This window comes from Bombina bombina, chromosome 2 (assembly GCF_027579735.1).
Source record: "Bombina bombina isolate aBomBom1 chromosome 2, aBomBom1.pri, whole genome shotgun sequence".
Lineage (NCBI taxonomy): Eukaryota > Metazoa > Chordata > Amphibia > Anura > Bombinatoridae > Bombina > Bombina bombina.
The window spans coordinates 205,315,136-205,334,654 of record NC_069500.1 but is presented as its reverse complement, the minus strand read 5'-3'; the positions used below and the strand labels follow the sequence as shown (position 1 = coordinate 205,334,654).

The window sequence follows — 19,519 nt, the reverse complement described above, 5'->3', positions numbered from 1 at the left end:
ATTCCAAGTTTAATCCATAAAGCTTCTCTAGCTAAAATAGCTAGAGACATATACCTGACATCAACTCTAATGATATCAAAAGATGGTATCACCAATAAAATTATTAGCATGTTATAGAATAATAATAATGCTATAAAATTATGATCTGTTACTTGTTGCTCTAAAGCTTCTAATCAAAAAGTTGAAGCTGCAGCAACATCCGCTAAAAATATAGCAGGTCTAAGAAGATTACCTGAACATAAGTAAGCTTTTCTTAGAAAGGATTCAATTTTCCTATCTAAAGGATCCTTAAATGAAGTACTATCTGCCGTAGGAATAGTAGTACATTAGCAGGAGTAGAGATAGCCCCATAACCTTAGGGATTTTTGTCTCAAAAAACTCTAATCTGTCAGATGGCACAGGATATAATTTGCTTAAACGTCTAGAAGGAGTAAATAAATTACCCAAATTATTCCATTCCCTGGAAATTACTTCAGAAATAGCATCAGGGAGATAAAACACTTCTGGAATAACTACAGGAGATTTAAAAACCTTATTTAAACGTTTACATTTAGAATCAAGAGGACCAGAATCCTCTATTTCTAATGCAAATAACACTTCTTTAAGTAAAGAACGAATAAATTCCATCTTGAACAAATACAAAGATTTATCAGCATCAACCTCTGAGACAGAAACCTCTGAACCAGAAGAACCATTATCAGTATCAGAATGATGATGTTCATTTAAAAATTCATCTGAAAAAAGAGAAGTTTTAAAAGACTTTTATGTATACTAGAAGGAGAAATAACAGACATAGCCTTCTTAATGGATTTAAAAAATAAAATCTCTTATGTTATCAGGAACACTCTGAAAATTAGATGTTGACGGAACAGCAACAGGTAATGTAACAGTACTAAAGGAAATTTTATCTGCATTAATAAGTTTGACATGACATGCAATACAAATAACAGCTGGAGAAACAGATACCAAAAGTTTATAGCAGATACACTTAGCTTGGTAGCTCCAGCACTGTGCAGTGACTTTCCTGAAGTAACTTCTGACTCAGTTGCAACGTGAAACATCTTGCAATATGTAAAAGAAAAAAAAAAAACAACATATAAAGCAAAATTGATCAAATTCCTTAAATGACAGTTTCAGGAATGGGAAAAAATGCCAAAGAACAAGCTTCTAGCAACCAGAAGCAATAAAAAATGAAACTTAAATAATGTGGAGACAAAAGTGACGCCCATATTTTTTCGCGCCAAATAAGACGCCCACATTATTTGGCGCCTAAATGCTTTTTTGGCGCCAAAAATGACGCCACATCCGGAACGCCGACATCTTTGGCGCAAAATAACGTCAAAGAATGACGCAACTTCCGGCGACACGTATGACGCCGGAAACGGAAATAGAATTTTTGCGCCAAAAAAGTCCGCGCCAAGAATGACGCAATAAAATGAAGCATTTTAAGCCCCCGCGAGCCTAACAGCCCACAGGGAAAAAGTCAAATTTTAAGGTAAAAAATGTTAAATTAAAATGCATTATCCCAAATATGAAACTGACTGTCTGAAAAATAAGGAAAGTTGAACATTCTGAGTCAAGGCAAATAAATGTTTGAATACATATATTTAGAACTTTATAAACAAAGTGCCCAACCATAGCTAGGAGTGTCACAGAAAATAAGACTTACTTACCCCAGGACACTCATCTACATATAGCAGATAGCCAAACCAGTACTGAAACGAGAATCAGCAGAGGTAATGGTATATATAAGAGTATATCGTCGATCTGAAAAGGGAGGTAAGAGATGAATCTCTACGACCGATAACAGAGAACCTATGAAATAGACCCCTTAGAAGGAGATCACTGCATTCAAATAGGCAATACTCTCCTCACATCCCTCTGACATTCACTGCACGCTGAGAGGAAAACCGGGCTCCAACTTGCTGCGGAGCGCATATCAACGTAGAATCTAGCACAAACTTACTTCACCACCTCCATCGGAGGCAAAGTTTGTAAAACTGAATTGTGGGTGTGGTGAGGGGTGTATTTATAGGCATTTTAAGGTTTGGGAAACTTTGCCCCTCCTGGTAGGAATGTATATCCCATACGTCACTAGCTCATGGACTCTTGCTAATTACATGAAAGAAATCTGTTTTCCATTTTTTCCTCTTGGGATGGGAAATACAGAAATGTTTTCTGTGTTTAAATAAAAAATAAAACTTGAGACTTCCTTCATTGCTAAGGAACTGAACTTCCCCATAGATGATTGATTTAAGGTACAGCTGTTGGATCGAAAGCTCTGAAGGGACCTGAAGATTTGACTAAGCATGATTAACTATAATTAATTATATTAGTAACCTTGCCTCCTGAGGAAACCAAACTCTATGTGTGCTTTCTTGGACCCTCAAGACTGAACCTCAATCTAAGAGATTGCCACACTGAAGAATTTAATATTATTCTAAAATAGATTAAGGACAATTTTGCACCATTGTCAAAGCTTGCTAAGTTGCAAGGGTCTTATGTAAAGCAGATGAAAAGGAAGAACATCTGATGCGGCAAACATCAGACCTAACACTTCAATACATAGAGGTACAGATGGTTTCGAAATTGACAGTAGTTGTTTGCAAGCTAATTGTAACTTTGATATATGTTAGAGAAAGATGCACTGTCATTGAATGTAAACTGACTCCAAGAAAAGTGACTGGAATAATGAGAAAGAGAACTCTGATATTAATTCTCTAACCATGTCTGCGAAGAAACAACAGTAGACTGTTGAAATGAAAGACAGCTAAAGGAAATACAAAAGATCTTATTTCAGACAAGAAAATTCTTAAAACTTTGTAAAAATTCCGGAAGCTGTAGATAGACTAAATGGAAAAGCCACAAACTGAAAAAGTTTGTTCTGAATTGCAAATTTTAGGAACTGGTAATCGTCTAAGAATAGAAAAGAAGAATTGTAGAGTTGTCCAGAATGTTACTATTTTGAAAATAGGAACTCTGAGAAAACAAAATTTATGCTTACCTGATAAATTTATTTCTCTTGTGGTTTATCCAGTCCACGGATTCATCCATTACTTGTGGGATATTCTCCATCCCAACAGGAAGCTGCAAGAGGATAACCCACAGCAGAGCTGTCTATATAGCTCCTCCCCTAACTGCCACCTCCCAGTCATTCGACCGAAGACAAGCAAGAGAAAGGAGAAACCATAGGGTGCAGTGGTGACTGTAGTTTAAAAATTAAAAAACACCTGCCTTAAAATGACAGGGCGGGCCGTGGACTGGATACACCACAAGAGAAATAAATTTATCAGGTAAGCATAAATTTTGTTTTCTCTTGTAAGGTGTATCCAGTCCACGGATTCATCCATTACTTGTGGGATACCAATACCAAAGCTATAGGACACGGATGAAGGGAGGGACAAGGCAGGCGCTTAAACGGAAGGCACCACTGCCTGTAAGACCTTTCTCCCAAAAATAGCCTCCAAAGAAGCAAAAGTATCAAATTTGTAGAATTTAGAAAAAGTATGAAGCGAAGACCAAGTCGCCGCCTTACAAATCTGTTCAACAGAAGCATCATTTTTAAAGGCCCATGTGGAAGCCACCGCTCTAGTGGAATGAGCTGTAATTCTTACAGGAGGCTGCTGGCCAGCAGTCTCATAAGCTAAGCGGATTATACTTCTTAACCAAAAAGAAAGAGAAATTGCTGAAGCCTTTTGGCCTTTCCTCTGTCCAGAGTAGACAACAAATAATGCAGATGTTTGACGAAAATCTTTAGTAGCTTGTAAATAAAACTTTAAAGCAGGAACCACGTCAAGATTTTGTAATAGACGTTCCTTCTTTGAAGAAGGATTAGGACACAGTGACGGAACAACAATCTCTTGATTGATATTCTTATTGGATACCACCTTAGGAAGAAACCCAGGTTTGGCACGCAAAACTACCTTATCTGCATGGAAGATCAGATAAGGGGAATCACACTGCAAGGCAAATAACTCTGAAACTCTTTGAGCCGAAGAGATAGCTACCAAGAACAGAACTTTCCAAGATAAAAGCTTGATATCTATGGAATGCAGAGGTTCAAACGGAACCCCTTGAAGAACTTTAAGAACTAAATTTAAACTCCATGGCGGAGCAACAGGTTTAAACACAGGCTTGATTCTAACTAAAGCCTGACAAAATGCCTGAACGTCTGGAACATCCGCCAGATGCTTGTGCAAAAGAATAGACAGAGCAGAAATCTGTCCCTTTAAGGAACTAGCTGAAAATCCCTTCTCCAATCCTTCTTGGAGAAAAGACAATATCCTGGGAATCCTGACTTTACTCCATGAGTAACCCTTGGATTCACACCAATGAAGATATTTACACCATATCTTATGATAGATTTTCCTGGTGACAGGCTTTTGAGCCTGAATTAAGGTATCAATGACCGACTCGGAAAAACCACATTTTGACAAAATCAAGCGTTCAATATCCAAGCAGTCAGACGCAGAGAAATTAGATTTGGATGTTTGAAGGGACCTTGAAGTAGAAGGTCCTGCCTCAGTGGCAGAGTCCAAGGTGGAAAGGATGACATGTCCACCAGATCTGCGTACCAAGTCCTACGTGGCCACGCAGGAGCTATCAAAATCACCGAAGCTCTCTCCTGCTTAATCTTGGCAATCAGACGAGGGAGCAGAGGAAACGGTGGAAACACATAAGCCAGGTTGAAAGACCAAGGCGCTGCTAGAGCATCTATCAGTGCTGCCTTGGGATCCCTGGACCTGAACCCGTAACAAGGAAGCTTTGAAAGGGCCGAAAACTAGACTGTTTGGCCCTTAATTTGTTGGACCTGTCTTGAGGAAGGGCGTGACCTTTTCCTCCAGTGATGTCAGAAATGATCTCCTTCAGACCAGGCCCGAATAGGATCTGTCCTTTGAAGGGAATGTTGAGAAGTTTAGACTTTGAAGTCACGTCAGCTGACCAGGATTTAAGCCATAGCGCCCTACGCGCCTAAATAGCAAAACCTGAATTTTTAGCTATTAGCTTGGTTAAATGAACAACGGCATCAGAAACAAATGAATTGGCTAGCTTAAGGGCCCTAAGCTTGTCAATAATATCTTCCAACGGGGTTTCAACCTGTAGAGCCTCCTCTAGGGACTCAAACCAGAAAGCCGCGGCAGCAGTGACTGGGGCAATGCATGCAAGAGGCTGGAGAATAAAACCTTGTTGAATAAAAATTTTCTTAAGGTAACCCTCTAATTTTTTTTTTTTTCCAAAAAAAGCTTTATTGAATGAACATATACAGAATGACATCCTTTACATTCAAGGTGATGAATAGCATATTAACACCCAGGATATTCACAACATATCGAAGGAGACAAGCCAGAGTAAAGGACTGACAAATAACCATATTATTACATTTGTTATGTTCAATGTTGTACATTTCAATTTGCTAATTTCCAATAAAACGCTAAAATATTTGAGGCTGACGCAGTCGGGTCCAGACATGCCATGTTTACAACCTGTCAAGGCTGTCATTTCAATGTTGAATGTGGATAGGCCCGGCCACGCCAGCCCCAGGTAAACTTTGAACACTTCAGGATGAGAAAGGGACACAAGAGGAAAGGTAGGAGGGGGTAGTGGAAAGGGGGGGAGCATATTAATAGTAGGGGGGGGTGGGAAATGGATGGGGAGAGGAAAGAAAAAATAAAAAAATAAAAAAATTATATATTAATGAGAGGGGGGTGGATAATGGATATTAGACCCCTCACAGATTTCACCACAGCAAACTCCAATATTATTTTGAACCTATATTTCCTTGCCCTCCCAGATCAGAATCATGTATTCATGTGTCTCCAGTCTCCCGGTCTTTAGATAATGGAATCTCTCTAGGCTCAATAGGTCCCAGACCCCAGCCCTCCACTCCTCAAGGCTTGGTGTGTGTAGGGATTGACAATATCTTGGTATGAGTCCCTTTGCACAGTTTAACATTAAGAGGAGCAGGTGGCGTTTTGCTTCCATGACTATTTTAGGAAGTTCGTGGTATATGAGATACTTAGGATCCGGAGGTATAATCACTTCTAGTAGTTTGCTGCATTCCCGGAATACCTCGCTCCAGAAGGGTTGTATATGGGGGCAATGCCACCAAATATGTAGCATAGAGCCCTCCTCTCCGCATCCTCTCCAGCACCCCCTGCTCGTGTGTGGGTACATTTTTTTCAGCCTCTGTGGGGTGAGGTACCACCTGCTCAGAAACTTAAAATGAAGATCCTGAAGTCTCATCGAGACCGACACCCGCTTTGCTTTGTGGAATATGGATATCCACGCCTTTGAGTCAGGTTCTAGGCCCAGTTCTTTTTGCCAAGCAACCACATAGGAGGGAAGCACATCGTCTCCTCCCTCGATTAGTAGCTTATATAGAGTCGAGATAAGATGTTGCGGCAAGCTCGGTGAGGTGCAAAGCACCTCAAATGGTGTTTTTTGTCTATTCAGCGATTCCCTGTCCCGCAGGGTGTTAAAATAGTGATTGAATTGCGCCGTTCTGTACCATGAGGAGAATAGGTCACAATCCCAATCAGCCAGTTCCGCCTGTGATTTGAATTTACCCCTTGTCAGAGCGCTTGATATCGTGGTCTCAGCTAATGTGTAACAAGATCTCCGAGAGTAAATTTTGTTCGCTAACCCGTTGTCCGGGTTTTCTCGAACAGGCGTCACCGGTGAGAGGGGTGTGGAGATATGAGATCTCGCCCTAATCAGTTTGTCCCAGCTACGTAGTGCATCTGCAATCAACGTGTATTGGAGGAGCCAATTAGGGCGTTGTGTGGGGCTGATCCACGCTAGAGAGCCCACATTGCCCCTATGGAGAATCTCCCTGTCTAAGCCTATCCAGGCCTTGTTGGGTGAGCCATGACACCACTCGACCAGACGCTGCAATCGAATAGCCTTAAGGTATTCGCTTTGTCTCAGGCTATTCCAGACATAGTACTCTAGTGCTGACTGAATTTGGTGGATTATATGTTCTGCTGATGACAGAGGAATCGCCTGCATAATATAGAGGACCCTGGGCAAGATGTTCATTTTTGCTACTTGGATTCTACCCATCCAAGAGATGGTTTTGTTCTTCCATGTTGCCAGATCTCGGATTACCTCCTCTCTTATGCGTTTGTAGTTTACATTCACTATTTCTTTAACCGAGGAGGCTAAGGTGATACCCAAGTATTTTAGATGTTTTGTAACAATTTTTAGGGGGTGACAGTCGTTATGGGATACAAAAACGTTTCTAGACAATGAAATGTTCAATATCTCAGATTTGGTGAGATTGAGTGAAAAATCCGACACCCGCCCGAACCTTTCAAACTCGGCCAACGACTCCCGCAGGGATAAGTCATTATCAGCCAGGGTCAAAAGCATGTTGTCGGTGTACACGGCCAATTTATGCTCCACATCCCCCATTCGGTATCCGCTTATCTCAGTGTTTTTGCGTATTCTACAGGCTAGGACCTCCATGACCAGGGCAAACAGCAGGGGTGAAAGGGGACACCCCTGGCTCGTTCCATTTGATATCCTGAAGGATTCAGAGAACAGTCCATTCACACGGACTTTGGCGTTCGGGTTGGAATATAAAGAGAATATATAGTTTATGAAACGTGATCCGAAACCCATTTCTTCCAGGGTGTGCAGCATAAAGGTCCAATTGACCCGGTCAAAGGCCTTTTCCGCGTCCGTCGACACAAGGACCAACGAGCGGAGTTGGCCTGCGCATGAGTGATCAGTTGGATTACTCTGAGAGTGTTATCCCGTGCCTCTCTGGCCGGGATAAACCCTGTTTGGTCCGTGGAGACCAGCTGGGGCAAGAAGTTTTTGAGGCGATTCGCTATCACCTTGGCCAGAATATTAACATCAGAGTTAAGCAGCGATATTGGTCTGTAACTGCCAAGCAGGTTTTCTGGTTTGCCCGGTTTGGGGATAACCGAAATATATGCTTCAAGCATCGTACTCGGTAGGGTAGGAGCCTCGGGAAGCTGGTTAAATACCCAAAGCAGATGGGGTATTAATACATCGCCAAATTTTTTGTAGTAGCGCATGCCAAACCCATCAGGGCCTGGGCTTTTCCCGGTTGGAAGGTTTTAATGGCAGCTAGGATCTCTTCCACAGCTATAGGCGCTTCCAATTGACTCGCCTGTTCCGCAGACAAAGATGGCACTTCTGCTTTTTCAATATAATCAAGGGTCTCTTGTTTAAGAGTCTGTCTGTCTCGGGGGTCTACTTGCAGATCTTCTGCTGTGTGTATATTGTATAGGGCTTTATAGAAGGTGCCAAATATATTTGCTATGGCTTGTCCCTCCTTATGCGTCTTTCCCTGTTTGTCCGTGGATTCATAGACAAACGAGCGCAATCTTTTTCGAGCCAACGCTCGGGCCAGGAACTTCCCCGCTTTGTTACTATGTTCAAAGAACATTTAACGCAATATGAGGGCTTTTTTGTGTTGCTCTTCTTGTAGATGGCGTAGCAGCGCCGATCTGGCTGAAGCCAGCTCTTTTTGTAGTGCCCGGTCTGTGGGCTGTTCTTTATGTGTTAGTTCTATTTGTGAGACTTGCGCTAATAATGCATTATAAGTCTCTCTGTTGGATCTGCGCTGCGTCCGATCAGTGATTACACTCTTGTGTGCCTCCCACACGACAGAGTTATCCATAGCGTCATTCGCGTTCAGGAGGAAATATTCCTCTATGTTTTTATGTAGTTCAATTGTTAAGAGTTTGTCATCTAGGAGATATTCATCAAGTCTCCAAACGTGAGGAATTACTGGGGTGTTTGGCCAGTTGATAGTGCATTTAACAGGTGCATGATCCGACCATGTGATCGTGCTGATACTGCATCCTGTTGTTACCCCGAGCCCCACCGAGTCGGTAAAAAGATAGTCTATTCTGGTGTACTTCCTGTGGGGGTGTGAATAAAAAGTAAAATTTTTGTCTCATGGGTGGTAGGTACGCCAGATATCGTGTATGACTAGGTCTCTTAAGGACCGAGATAGATGCTTAGTCACTTTTTGTGGGGCGCTGGAGAGGCCGTCCGAAGTGAAATATTAAAGTCTCCTCCCAGAAAGAGGACACCTTTCTGTATTTCCAAAATGAGCCGTGCTATTTTCTTAAAAAACACATCCTGTGCCCTGTTTGGGAAATATAGATTGGCCAGGGTCATGGGTCTGCCATATAATTTGCCTATCATAATTATATATCTTCCATTAGGGTCTTTCAATATTTGTTCTGATTGGAAGGGAACACTGTGGTGGAACAATATGCCAACTCCATTTTTTTTGGAGGGACCAGAAGCAAAATTAGCTGTTGGATAGTGTCTGCTAAACCACTTAGGCTCCCTGTATTTAGAGTAGTGGGTTTCTTGAATAAAAATGATGTCACCACCCATTCTATGTAAGTCTCTTGTGATAATTGAGCGTTTCCCCGGGTTGTTTAGGCCCAACCCTCTAATTTTTTATCCATTATATCTAGAAAAGCACAACTGTCCTCGACAGGGATAGTGGTACGCTTAGCTAGAGTAGAAACTGCTCCCTCCACCTTAGGGATCGTCTGCCATAAGTCCCGTGTAGCGGCGTCTATAGGAAACATCTTTTTAAAAACAGGAGGGGGGAGAGAACGGTACACCTGGTCTATCCCATTCCTTAGTAATAATTTCAGAAAACTGTTTAGGGATTGGAAAAACATCAGTGTAAGTAGGTAATGCATAGTATTTATCCAATCTACATAATTTCTCTGGGACTACAATAGTGTCACAGATTTCAGAGTTGCTAAAACCTCCCTGAGCAATACGCGGAGGTGTTCAAGCTTAAATTTAAATGTAGACATATCAGAATCAGATTGAAGTATCTTCCCTGAATCAGAAAAATCACCCACAGATTGAAGCTCCCCTGCTTCAGATTCATTATATTGTGAGGGTGTATCAGAGATAGCTACTAAAGCGTCAGAGAGCTCTGTATTTATTCTAGTCCCAGAGCTGTCTCGCTTTCCTTGCAATCCTGGCAGTTTAGATAATACCTCTGTAAGGGTATGATTCATAACTGCCGCCATGTCTTGCAAGGTATACGCAATGGGTGCGCTAGATGTACTTGGCGTCCCCTGAGCGGGATTTATAGGATCTGACACGTGGGGAGAGTTAGACGGCATAACTTCCTCCTTGTCAATTTCTTCTGGTGATAAATTTTTTAAAGCCAGAATATGGTCTTTGTAATCTATAGTAAAATCTGTGCATTTGGTACACATTCTAAGAGGGGGTTCCACAATGGCTTCTAAACATAATGAACAATGAGTTTCCTCTATGTCAGACATGTTTAAACAGACTAGTAATGAGACCAGCAAGCTTGGAAAACACTTTAATAACTGTGAACAAGCAAAAAATAAAAACGGTACTGTGCCTTTAAGAGAAAAAAACAATCACAGAAACTGCTAAAACAGTGAAAAAAGCAGTAAATCTTACACAATTTTTACAGTGTGTATAATAGGCTGAAAGAGCATTGAACCCACTTGCAAATGGATGATTAACCCCTTAGTTTCAAAACCGGATCAAAAAACGATATAAACATTTTTAAACAGTCACAACAAACTGCCACAGCTCTACTGTGGCCCTACCTGCCCATACAACGACTTTGGAAGGAACAAAAACCCCTTAGAGAGGTCCTATATGTTCAGGGGACTCCTTCAGGGAAGCTGGATGTCTCACGCTGCAAAAACTAATGGAAAATAGGCCCCTCCCAACCTGTACTCACAGTGAGAGGGCCTTAAAAAACTATCCCTAGGCAAAATCTAGTCAGCCATGTGGAAAAACTGGGCCCCAGAATAAAGTTTTATCACCAATATGAAATAAACGTTTATACACCTCAAGCAAACATTATATGTATTCAGTAATGTGAGTAAATAATAAAAATATTACCCTTTACAGCAAGCATGATACCAGTCGTTATTAAATCACTGTAATCAGGCTTACCTTAAATAAATCCGGTATTGTCAGCATTTTCTAGCTTATCATTTCTCTAGAAAAAATTAAAACTGCACATACCTCAGAGCAGCAGACCCTGCACGCTATTCCCCCAGCTGAAGTTACCCATCTCTTCAGTTATGTGTGAGAACAGCAATGGATCTTAGTTAAAACCTGCTAAGATCATCAAAGACCACAGGCAGACTCTTCTTCAACTTTCTGCCTGAGGCTAAAATAGTACAACTCCGGTACCGTTTGAAAATAACAAACTTTTGATTGAAGATAAACTACATTAATGCACCACATCTCTCTAGCTGCTTCCCTTGTCGAGAGCTGCAAGAGAATGACTGGGAGGTGGCAGTTAGGGGAGGAGCTATATAGACAGCTCTGCTGTGGGTGATCCTCTTGCAGCTTCCTGTTGGGAAGGAGAATATCCCACAAGTAATGGATGAATCCGTGGACTGGATACACCTTACAAGAGAAAATTGTTTTAAGACATTAAGTTTAGAATTGATCAGAAAATTACATCTTTCTTGGGAACAAGGAATAAAATGCTTGGTCTTGTTCCAAAACTTTAAATACAGCTAATATAGCCGTAAATTCAGAAACTCTTTTTGAACGTGATAAAGAAGGCACCTTCCTCGATTAGGCCTTGAATTAAAATATATTCTGTAATCCTGGGAAATTATGTTTTAGAACCCAGGAATTCTAAAAAATTGCGTAAACTACAAAAAAAGCATCTGTATTGGGGCCATACCTTCATGCTGATTTGAAAGAGTAAGAAGGCTCTTAAATTGCTATGCCTTATTCAACTGGTATTAAACTTTCATGAAGATCAGGAAGAATCAAGACTAAGGAGGAGAGAGATTTTCGGTTTCTTGACTGACAAAGTAACAAAAAAACAACTATTTGATCTTTTTGTCCAGAGGGAGAAAAGTTTTTTTTTTCCCTCCAGAAACAGTGGAAATTACAAAATCAAGACCAGGTCCAAATAAATCCTTTCATGAAAAGGAAAGATAAAAGTCTATCTTTGGAGACCTTGTTTGCTGAAAATGACTAAATCCATAAAGCCCTTATGGTCAGCACTGCATAATTCATTTTCTTAGCACAAAAACAAATTATGTCAACAACGGCACCACAAATAAGTGCATTAGTCGACTTTAGAAGTTTGAAACAATTTTAAAAATCTCCATCCACAGAGTCATCTGAAATGTGCTCAAACTGTCCCACCAAAGAGCAGACACAACTGCTATAGAAACAATCGGCTAGATTTAGAGTTTGGCGGTAGCCGTCAAAACCAGCGTTAGAGGCTCCTAACGCTGGTTTTGGGCTACCGCTGGTATTTGGAGTCAGTCAGGAAAGGGTCTAACGCTCACTTTCCAGCCGCGACTTTTCCATACCGCAGATCCCCCTACACCATTTTCGTATCCTATCTTTTCAATGGGATCTTTCTAACGCCGGTATTTAGAGTCTTGGCTGAAGTGAGCGTTAGAAATCTAACGACAAAACTCCAGCCGCAGAAAAAAGTCAGTAGTTAAGAGCTTTCTGGGCTAACGCCGGTTTATAAAGCTCTTAACTACTGTGCTCTAAAGTACACTAAAACCCATAAACTACCTATGTACCCCTAAACCGAGGTACCCCCACATCGCCGCCACTCTATTAAAATTTTTTAACCCATAATCTGCCGACCGCACACCGCCGCCACCTACGTTCTCCCTATGTACCCCTAATCTGCTGCCCCTAATACCGCCGACCCCTATATTATATTTATTAACCCCTAATCTGCCGCCCCCGCTATCGCTGACCCCTGCATATTATTATTAACCCCTAATCTGCCGCTCCGTACACCGCCGCAACCTACGTTATCCCTATGTACCCCTAATCTGCTGCCCCTAACACCGCCGATCCCTATATTATATTTATTAACCCCTAATCTGCCGCCCCCAACTACCTACAATAATTAACCCCTAATCTGCCGACCGGATCTCACTGCTACTCTAATAAATGTATTAACCCCTAAAGCTAAGTCTAACCCTAACACTAACACCCCCCTAAATTAAATATAATTTAAATCTAACGAAATAAATTAACTCTTATTAAATAAATTATTCCTATTTAAAGCTAAATACTTACCTGTAAAATGAATCCTAATATAGCTACAATATAAATTATAATTATATTGTAGCTATTTTAGGATTAATATTTATTTTACAGGCAACTTTGTAATTATATTAACTAGGTACAATAGCTATTAAATAGTTAATAACTATTTAATAGCTACCTAGTTAAAATAATTACAAAATTACCTGTAAAATAAATCCTAACCTAAGTTACAATTAAACCTAACACTACACTAGCAATAAATTAATTAAATACAATACCTACAATTAAATACAATTAAATAAACTAACTAAAGTACAAAAAAATAAAAAAGAACTGTTACAAAAAATAAAAAAATATTTACAAACATTAGAAAAATATTACAACAATTTTAAACTAATTACACCTACTCTAAGCCCCCTAATAAAATAACAAAGACCCCCAAAATAAAAAAAATGCCCTACCCTATACTATAATTAAAATAGAAAATCTCTGTTACCTAACCAGCCCTTAAAAGGGCCATTTGCGGGGCATGCCCCAAAGAATTCAGCTCTTTTGCCTGGAAAAAAACCATACAATATCCCCCCCCAACATTACAACCCACCACCCACATACCCCTAATCTAACCCAAACCCCCCCTTAAATAAACCTAACACTAAGCCCCTGAAGATCTTCCTACCTTATCTTCACCACACCGGGTATCAGCGATCTGTCCAGGCTCCGATGTCTTGATCCAAGCCCAAGTGGGGGGCTGAAGACATCCATCCTCCGGCTGAAGTCTTGATCCAAGCGGGCAGAAGAGGACATCCGGACCGGCAAACATCTTCATCCAAGCCGCATCTTCTATGTTCTTCCATCCGATGACGACCGGCTGATCTTCAAGACCTCCATCGCGGATCCATCCTCTTCTTCCGACGACTAGACGACGAATGAAGGTTCCTTTAAGGGACGTCATCCAAGATGGCGTCCCTCAAATTCCGATTGGCTGATAGGATTCTATCAGCCAATCGGAATTAAGGTAGGAAAATTCTGATTGGCTGATGGAATCAGCCAATCAGATTCAAGTTCGATCAGCCAATCAGAATTTTCCTACCTTAATTCCGATTGGCTGATAGAATCCTATCAGCCAATCGGAATTCAAAGGACGCCATCTTGGATGACGTCCCTTAAAGGAACCGTCATTCGTCGGGAAGTCGTCGGTGAAGATGGATGTTCCGCGTTGGCGGGATGAACTACATGGATCCGGAAGAAAGAAGATTGAAGATGCCGCTTGATAGAAGACTTCAGTCGGATCATGGACCTCTTCAGCTCCAGCTTGGATGAAGACTTCAGCCGGATCATGGACATCTTCAGCCCCCCACTTGGGCTTGGATCAAGACATCGGAGGCTTTTCTGGATCGATCGGTGAACCCGGCGTGGTGAAGACAAGGTAGGGAGATCTTCAGGGGCTTAGTGTTAGGTTAATTTATTTCGTTAGATTTAAATTATATTTAACTTAGGGGGTGTTAGTGTTAGGGTTAGACTTAGCTTTAGGGGTTAATACATTTATTAGAGTAGCGGTGAGATCCGGTCGGCAGATTAGGGGTTAATTATTGTAGGTAGGTGGAGGCGACATTGGGGGCGGCAGATTAGGGGTTAATAAATATAATATAGGGGTCGGCGGTGTTAGGGGCAGCAGATTAGGGGTACATAGGGATAATGTAGGTTGCGGCGGTGTACGGAGCGGCAGATTAGGGGTTAATAATAATATGCAGGGGTCAGCGATAGCGGGGGCGGAAGATTAGGGGTTAATAAATATAATATAGGGGGCAGCAGATTAGGGTACATAGTTATAATGTAGGTTGCGGCGGTGTACGGAGCGGCAGATTAGGGGTTAATAATAATATGCAGGGGTCAGTGATAGCGGGGGCGGCAGATTAGGGGTTAATAAATATAATATAGGGGTCGGCGGTGTTAGGGGCAGCAGATTAGGGGTACATAGGTATAATGTAGGTTGCGGCGGTGTACGGAGCGGCAGATTAGGGGTTAATAATAATATGCAGGGGTCAGCGATAGCGGGGGGCGGCAGATTAGGGGTTAATAAATATAATATAGGGGTCGGCGGTGTTAGGGGCAGCAGATTAGGGGTACATAGGTATAATGTAGGTTGCGGCGGTGTACGGAGCGGCAGATTAGGGGTTAATAATATGCAGGGGTCAGCGATAGCGGGGGCGGCAGATTAGGGGTTAATAAATATAATATAGGGGTCGGCGGTGTTAGGGGCAGCAGATTAGGGGTACATAGGTATAATGTAGGTTGCGGCGGTGTACGGAGCGGCAGATTAGGGGTTAATAATAATATGCAGGGGTCAGCGATAGCGGGGGCGGCAGATTAGAGGTTAATAAGTGTAAGGTTAGGGGTGTTTAGACTCGGGGTACATTTTTCCCCATAGGAAACAATGGGGCTGCGTTAGGAGCTTAACGCTGCTTTTTTGCAGGTGTTAGGTTTTTTTTTAGCTCAAACAGCCCCATTGTCTCCTATGGGGGAATCGTGCACGAGCACGTTTTTGAAGCTGGCCGCGTCCATAAGCACCGCTGGTATTGAGAGTTGCAGTGGCGGTAAATATGCTCTACGCTCCCTTTTTTGGAGCCTAACGCAGCCATTCTGTGAACTCTAAATACCAGCGGTATTTAAAAGGTGCGGGGGGAAAAAAGCATGCGTAGCTAACGCACTCCTTTGGCCGCAGAACTCTAAATCTAGCCGAATACTTGCGAAAAAGGTTAATTATGATGAAAGGATACCAATTTCCTGTCCATATGATTCCTGTAATATGTACTATCCTCTAAGGGATACTAAACCCACATTTTTTCTTTCATGATTCAGATAGAGCATGCAATTTTAAACAACTTTCTAATTTACTCCTATCATCAATTTTTCTTTGTTCTTTTCCTATCTTTATTTAAAAAAGAAGGAATGCACCCTGGATAGCGCTTGCTACATTTAGCAAACCAATAAGCAAGCATAACGCAGGTTCTGAGCCAAAAATGGTCTGGCTGCTAAATTTACATTCCTGCTTTTTAAATAAAGATAGCAAGAGAACAAAGAAAATTTGATAATAGGAACAAATTAGAAAGTTGCTTAAAATTGCATGCTCTGTCCGAATCATTAAAGAAAACATTTGGGTTTATTATCCCTTTAAGTTCCACAGAGAAAAGTACTGTATTACCATTTTATAGTCAAATTGACACAAACATGAAAAAGGAAGAAACAAATTGAATCTGAAACCCCAAAGAAATCAAAGAAACTGGAAAAAATACAAATATTTCTCAGCATGAAAAAGCTAATAACTTGCAAGCAGTTTCTTTTCCTAGCTCAATAATGGCAACCCACAAAACCTTAAGGAAATTTTCTGAACTAAAAACCCCTTCAAATATACTATTCACCCTAAGATCCTGCAAAAAGCTACAAAATAGGAGACAATCAAGAAAAAAGAAGGAATCCTGAAGAATTTGGGAATTCCAGGAGTACACTCTCAGCTTTTTCAATGACAAAAGCAGAGTACTCAGCAACAGCAAAATAATGCATACCTTTTCCCCTAATTCAGACTATAGTCGCAGTTAGTCCGATAAAACGAAACCTTTTGATACTATTGTTTGTTGGGTGAATAGATATAAGACTCAGCTTCTCACGGGAAACCTTGGAGGATATGAGGTTGCCCAGATCTTTGAAGCATCAGTAAACTGTAGAAAGACTTAATAAAAAATGCATAAATGTCTACACAGTGCAGTACAAAGGAACACATTATTGATTGATAAATATATGATAATGGTAAGAAGGTTAACGTAAATATAACATTCTTTAACAAGGTCTAGAATGTTCTCACCTACCTGTCGGATGTTTGTAATAACCAACTCAGCTGAGTCCATGATTGGTGCACTAGAGCTGCCCTGACTGGGAATGTCACGGGCTGTTTCAGCTCTTTACAGATATCTTCCATCGCTCTAACCATCTCCCAGTTGTAGCCTGTAAAACCAAACAGAAGAAAAAAATAAAAAGTTGTTTCTTAGACAAAGTTATATTATTACTGGTCTATTTTTTCCATACAATTTGCATTAACTTTCCAAATGATAAACCAACAGCCCTTAAACAAAAATTAAAGAATTAATGCATACGAGAAAAAAAAAATGAAGTTAAAAATGGACTGGCACCTAAGCTTACATTCCTGCTATTCCAATAAAGATACCAAGAAAACACATAATTTACAGTATACAACAGAAGGGAGTACACCCTAGTGCAGTATCACTTAAAAGTCAAATGATTCAAAATTGTACAACCTAACAGTAACTGCATTACGTCTACGTTTTACAGTAGGGTATTTGCTTTTATGTAAAATTAAAAACTAACAGTTTAGATTTATTATATTAAGAATACCAGCCCCAAAGCAGGAAATCAATGCAACAAAAGTCAGTGCACCTTTCATTACTTTTATTTTTGATGACAGACTCAATCCTCCTTGGCATGGAGGAAACCAGTGTCGTACAAATTTCTGGAGAGATGTTCTGCCCTTCTTCAGAGATAATTTTTTTCAGCTGCTCTTTGCTGGAGTGGTTGTGTTGCTCTACCATTCTCTTTAAAATACCCCAAAGGTGTTCTACTGGATTCAAGTCAGGTGACATACTTGGCCAGGTCAAAGTTTGCACTTGTTTCTCCTTTAGAAACTCCTTTGTGTTTGTGGCAGTGTGCTTTGGATCGTTATCATGCTGGAATATTCGTCCTCTGCCAAACTTCTGGAGTCATCTTGTCAGCCAGTATTTTGGTATGTCCCAGGTATTCATGGTGCCATCTATAAATGTAATCTCCCCAACACCTTTTGCAGTCATGCAGCCCCATATCGTCACACTCCCACATCCATGATTCACTGTTGGGACTATGCATTCACTGTAATAAATTGTATCTTGGTCTTAGCAATCTTACCAAATAATGTGCTGCCAGTATTCATCAGGTTTTTCATGTTGTTTAGCAAAGTTTAATCTTGCAGTTTTGTGCCGAAGAGCAAGCAAGGGTTTTTTCCTTGGTTGCTGTCCACAGAAGTTGACATTATGCAGTGTCCTTAGCACTGTCTGAGCTGTCACCGAAACTCCAATTTCTATCGATATTTCTTAAGCCAAATCTGAAGTACTTGGCTTGATGCGTTCTAAGATTTAAGCCATAAAGCTCTTCTAGTAAGAACAGCTAAAGCCATAGATTGACATTGAATTTCATAATATCAAAGATTGCATCGCAAAGAAAATGATTTGCATGTTGAAGTAAGTATAATGTTAGATAATTCAGGGTCTGAAAACAATTGCTGAGCTAAACTGTCCAACCAAAAGGTAGAAGCAGCAGCAACATCAGCCATATATATAACTGGTCTAAGAATATAGCCAGTATGTAAATATAACCTTCTAAGATAAGATTCAAGCTTCCTATCTAAAGGGTCTTTAAAAGAAGTGCTGTCTTCCATAGGAATGGTAGTACGTTTAGCAAGAGTGGAAACCTTAAGGACTTCAGGAGTAATAACAGTAGTCTTAAATACAGAATTCAAACAATTACAAGATTTATCATCATGAGTTTAGACTCCTCAATCCCCAAAGTAAACAATACTTTCTTTAAAAGAGAGCAAATATATTCAATCTTAAACAAAAAAGAATATTTGTCAATTTCTGTCTCTCATGTAGGATCCTCTGAATCAGAGGAATCCCCATCATTAGAAGATGTCAGTATGTTGATGGTCAATAAAAAAATTACTAGACTTAGGAAAAGGTTGTAAAGCCCTTTTATGTTTATTTGAAGGCGGAATAGCAGTCATAGCCTCTATGGCTGCAGCAATAAAATCTTTCATTGCTGCAAGAATGCCTTCTGCATTAGACTGAGAGGGAAAAACAGTGGATGCATTTGTACTCATAGAAATATTGTCAGCATGTAATACATTTTCAAAACAAGAGCCACATAATTGAGCTGAATAATTCAGATCATCTTTTTTACAACAAACACACTTAACTTTGGTAGAAATATGTTCAGGGAGCTCAGTTCCTATGATAACGTCTGAGGCAGGTTCAGTTTGAGATATCATGGCAAAAAATGTACAAAAAAATATAATTAGTTGCAAAATATCACATATGCTCCTTAATACAGCAGTTTTTAAGAGGAAATGGGAAACAATGCTATTAAAATAAATAACGTTATAACAAACATTGTTTAAGATGTAAAATCAAGTGTTGCATACAGCTCTCTACAAATTATGAGAGCACAAAGTTATGTGGGAACAGGTTTTTAAATGGAAAAAAATGGCGTAAATTGATGACGTGTCATAATGACGTAAATAGTCATCGCGTGCGTGATTTGCACGCAAAATTTAAAAAAGAGAACCTCAGTGTATGCGGAGGTAAAATATGGCCTTAAAGGGCCAGTTTACACAGCAAACACCAGTCTATGTCCATAAAGGAAATACAGT

At 40.5% G+C, this 19,519-nt stretch overlaps 1 protein-coding gene across 1 annotated transcript in view; it reads right to left on the bottom strand.

Moving 5' to 3' along the window:
• Positions 1 to 19,519, bottom strand: part of FAM151B (family with sequence similarity 151 member B) — a 238,237-nt gene that overhangs the window by 41,576 nt on the left and 177,142 nt on the right. Inside the window, 1 exon segment of the mRNA XM_053699712.1 lies at positions 16,914 to 17,049. Coding sequence (XP_053555687.1) covers positions 16,914 to 17,049 — 136 coding nt within the window.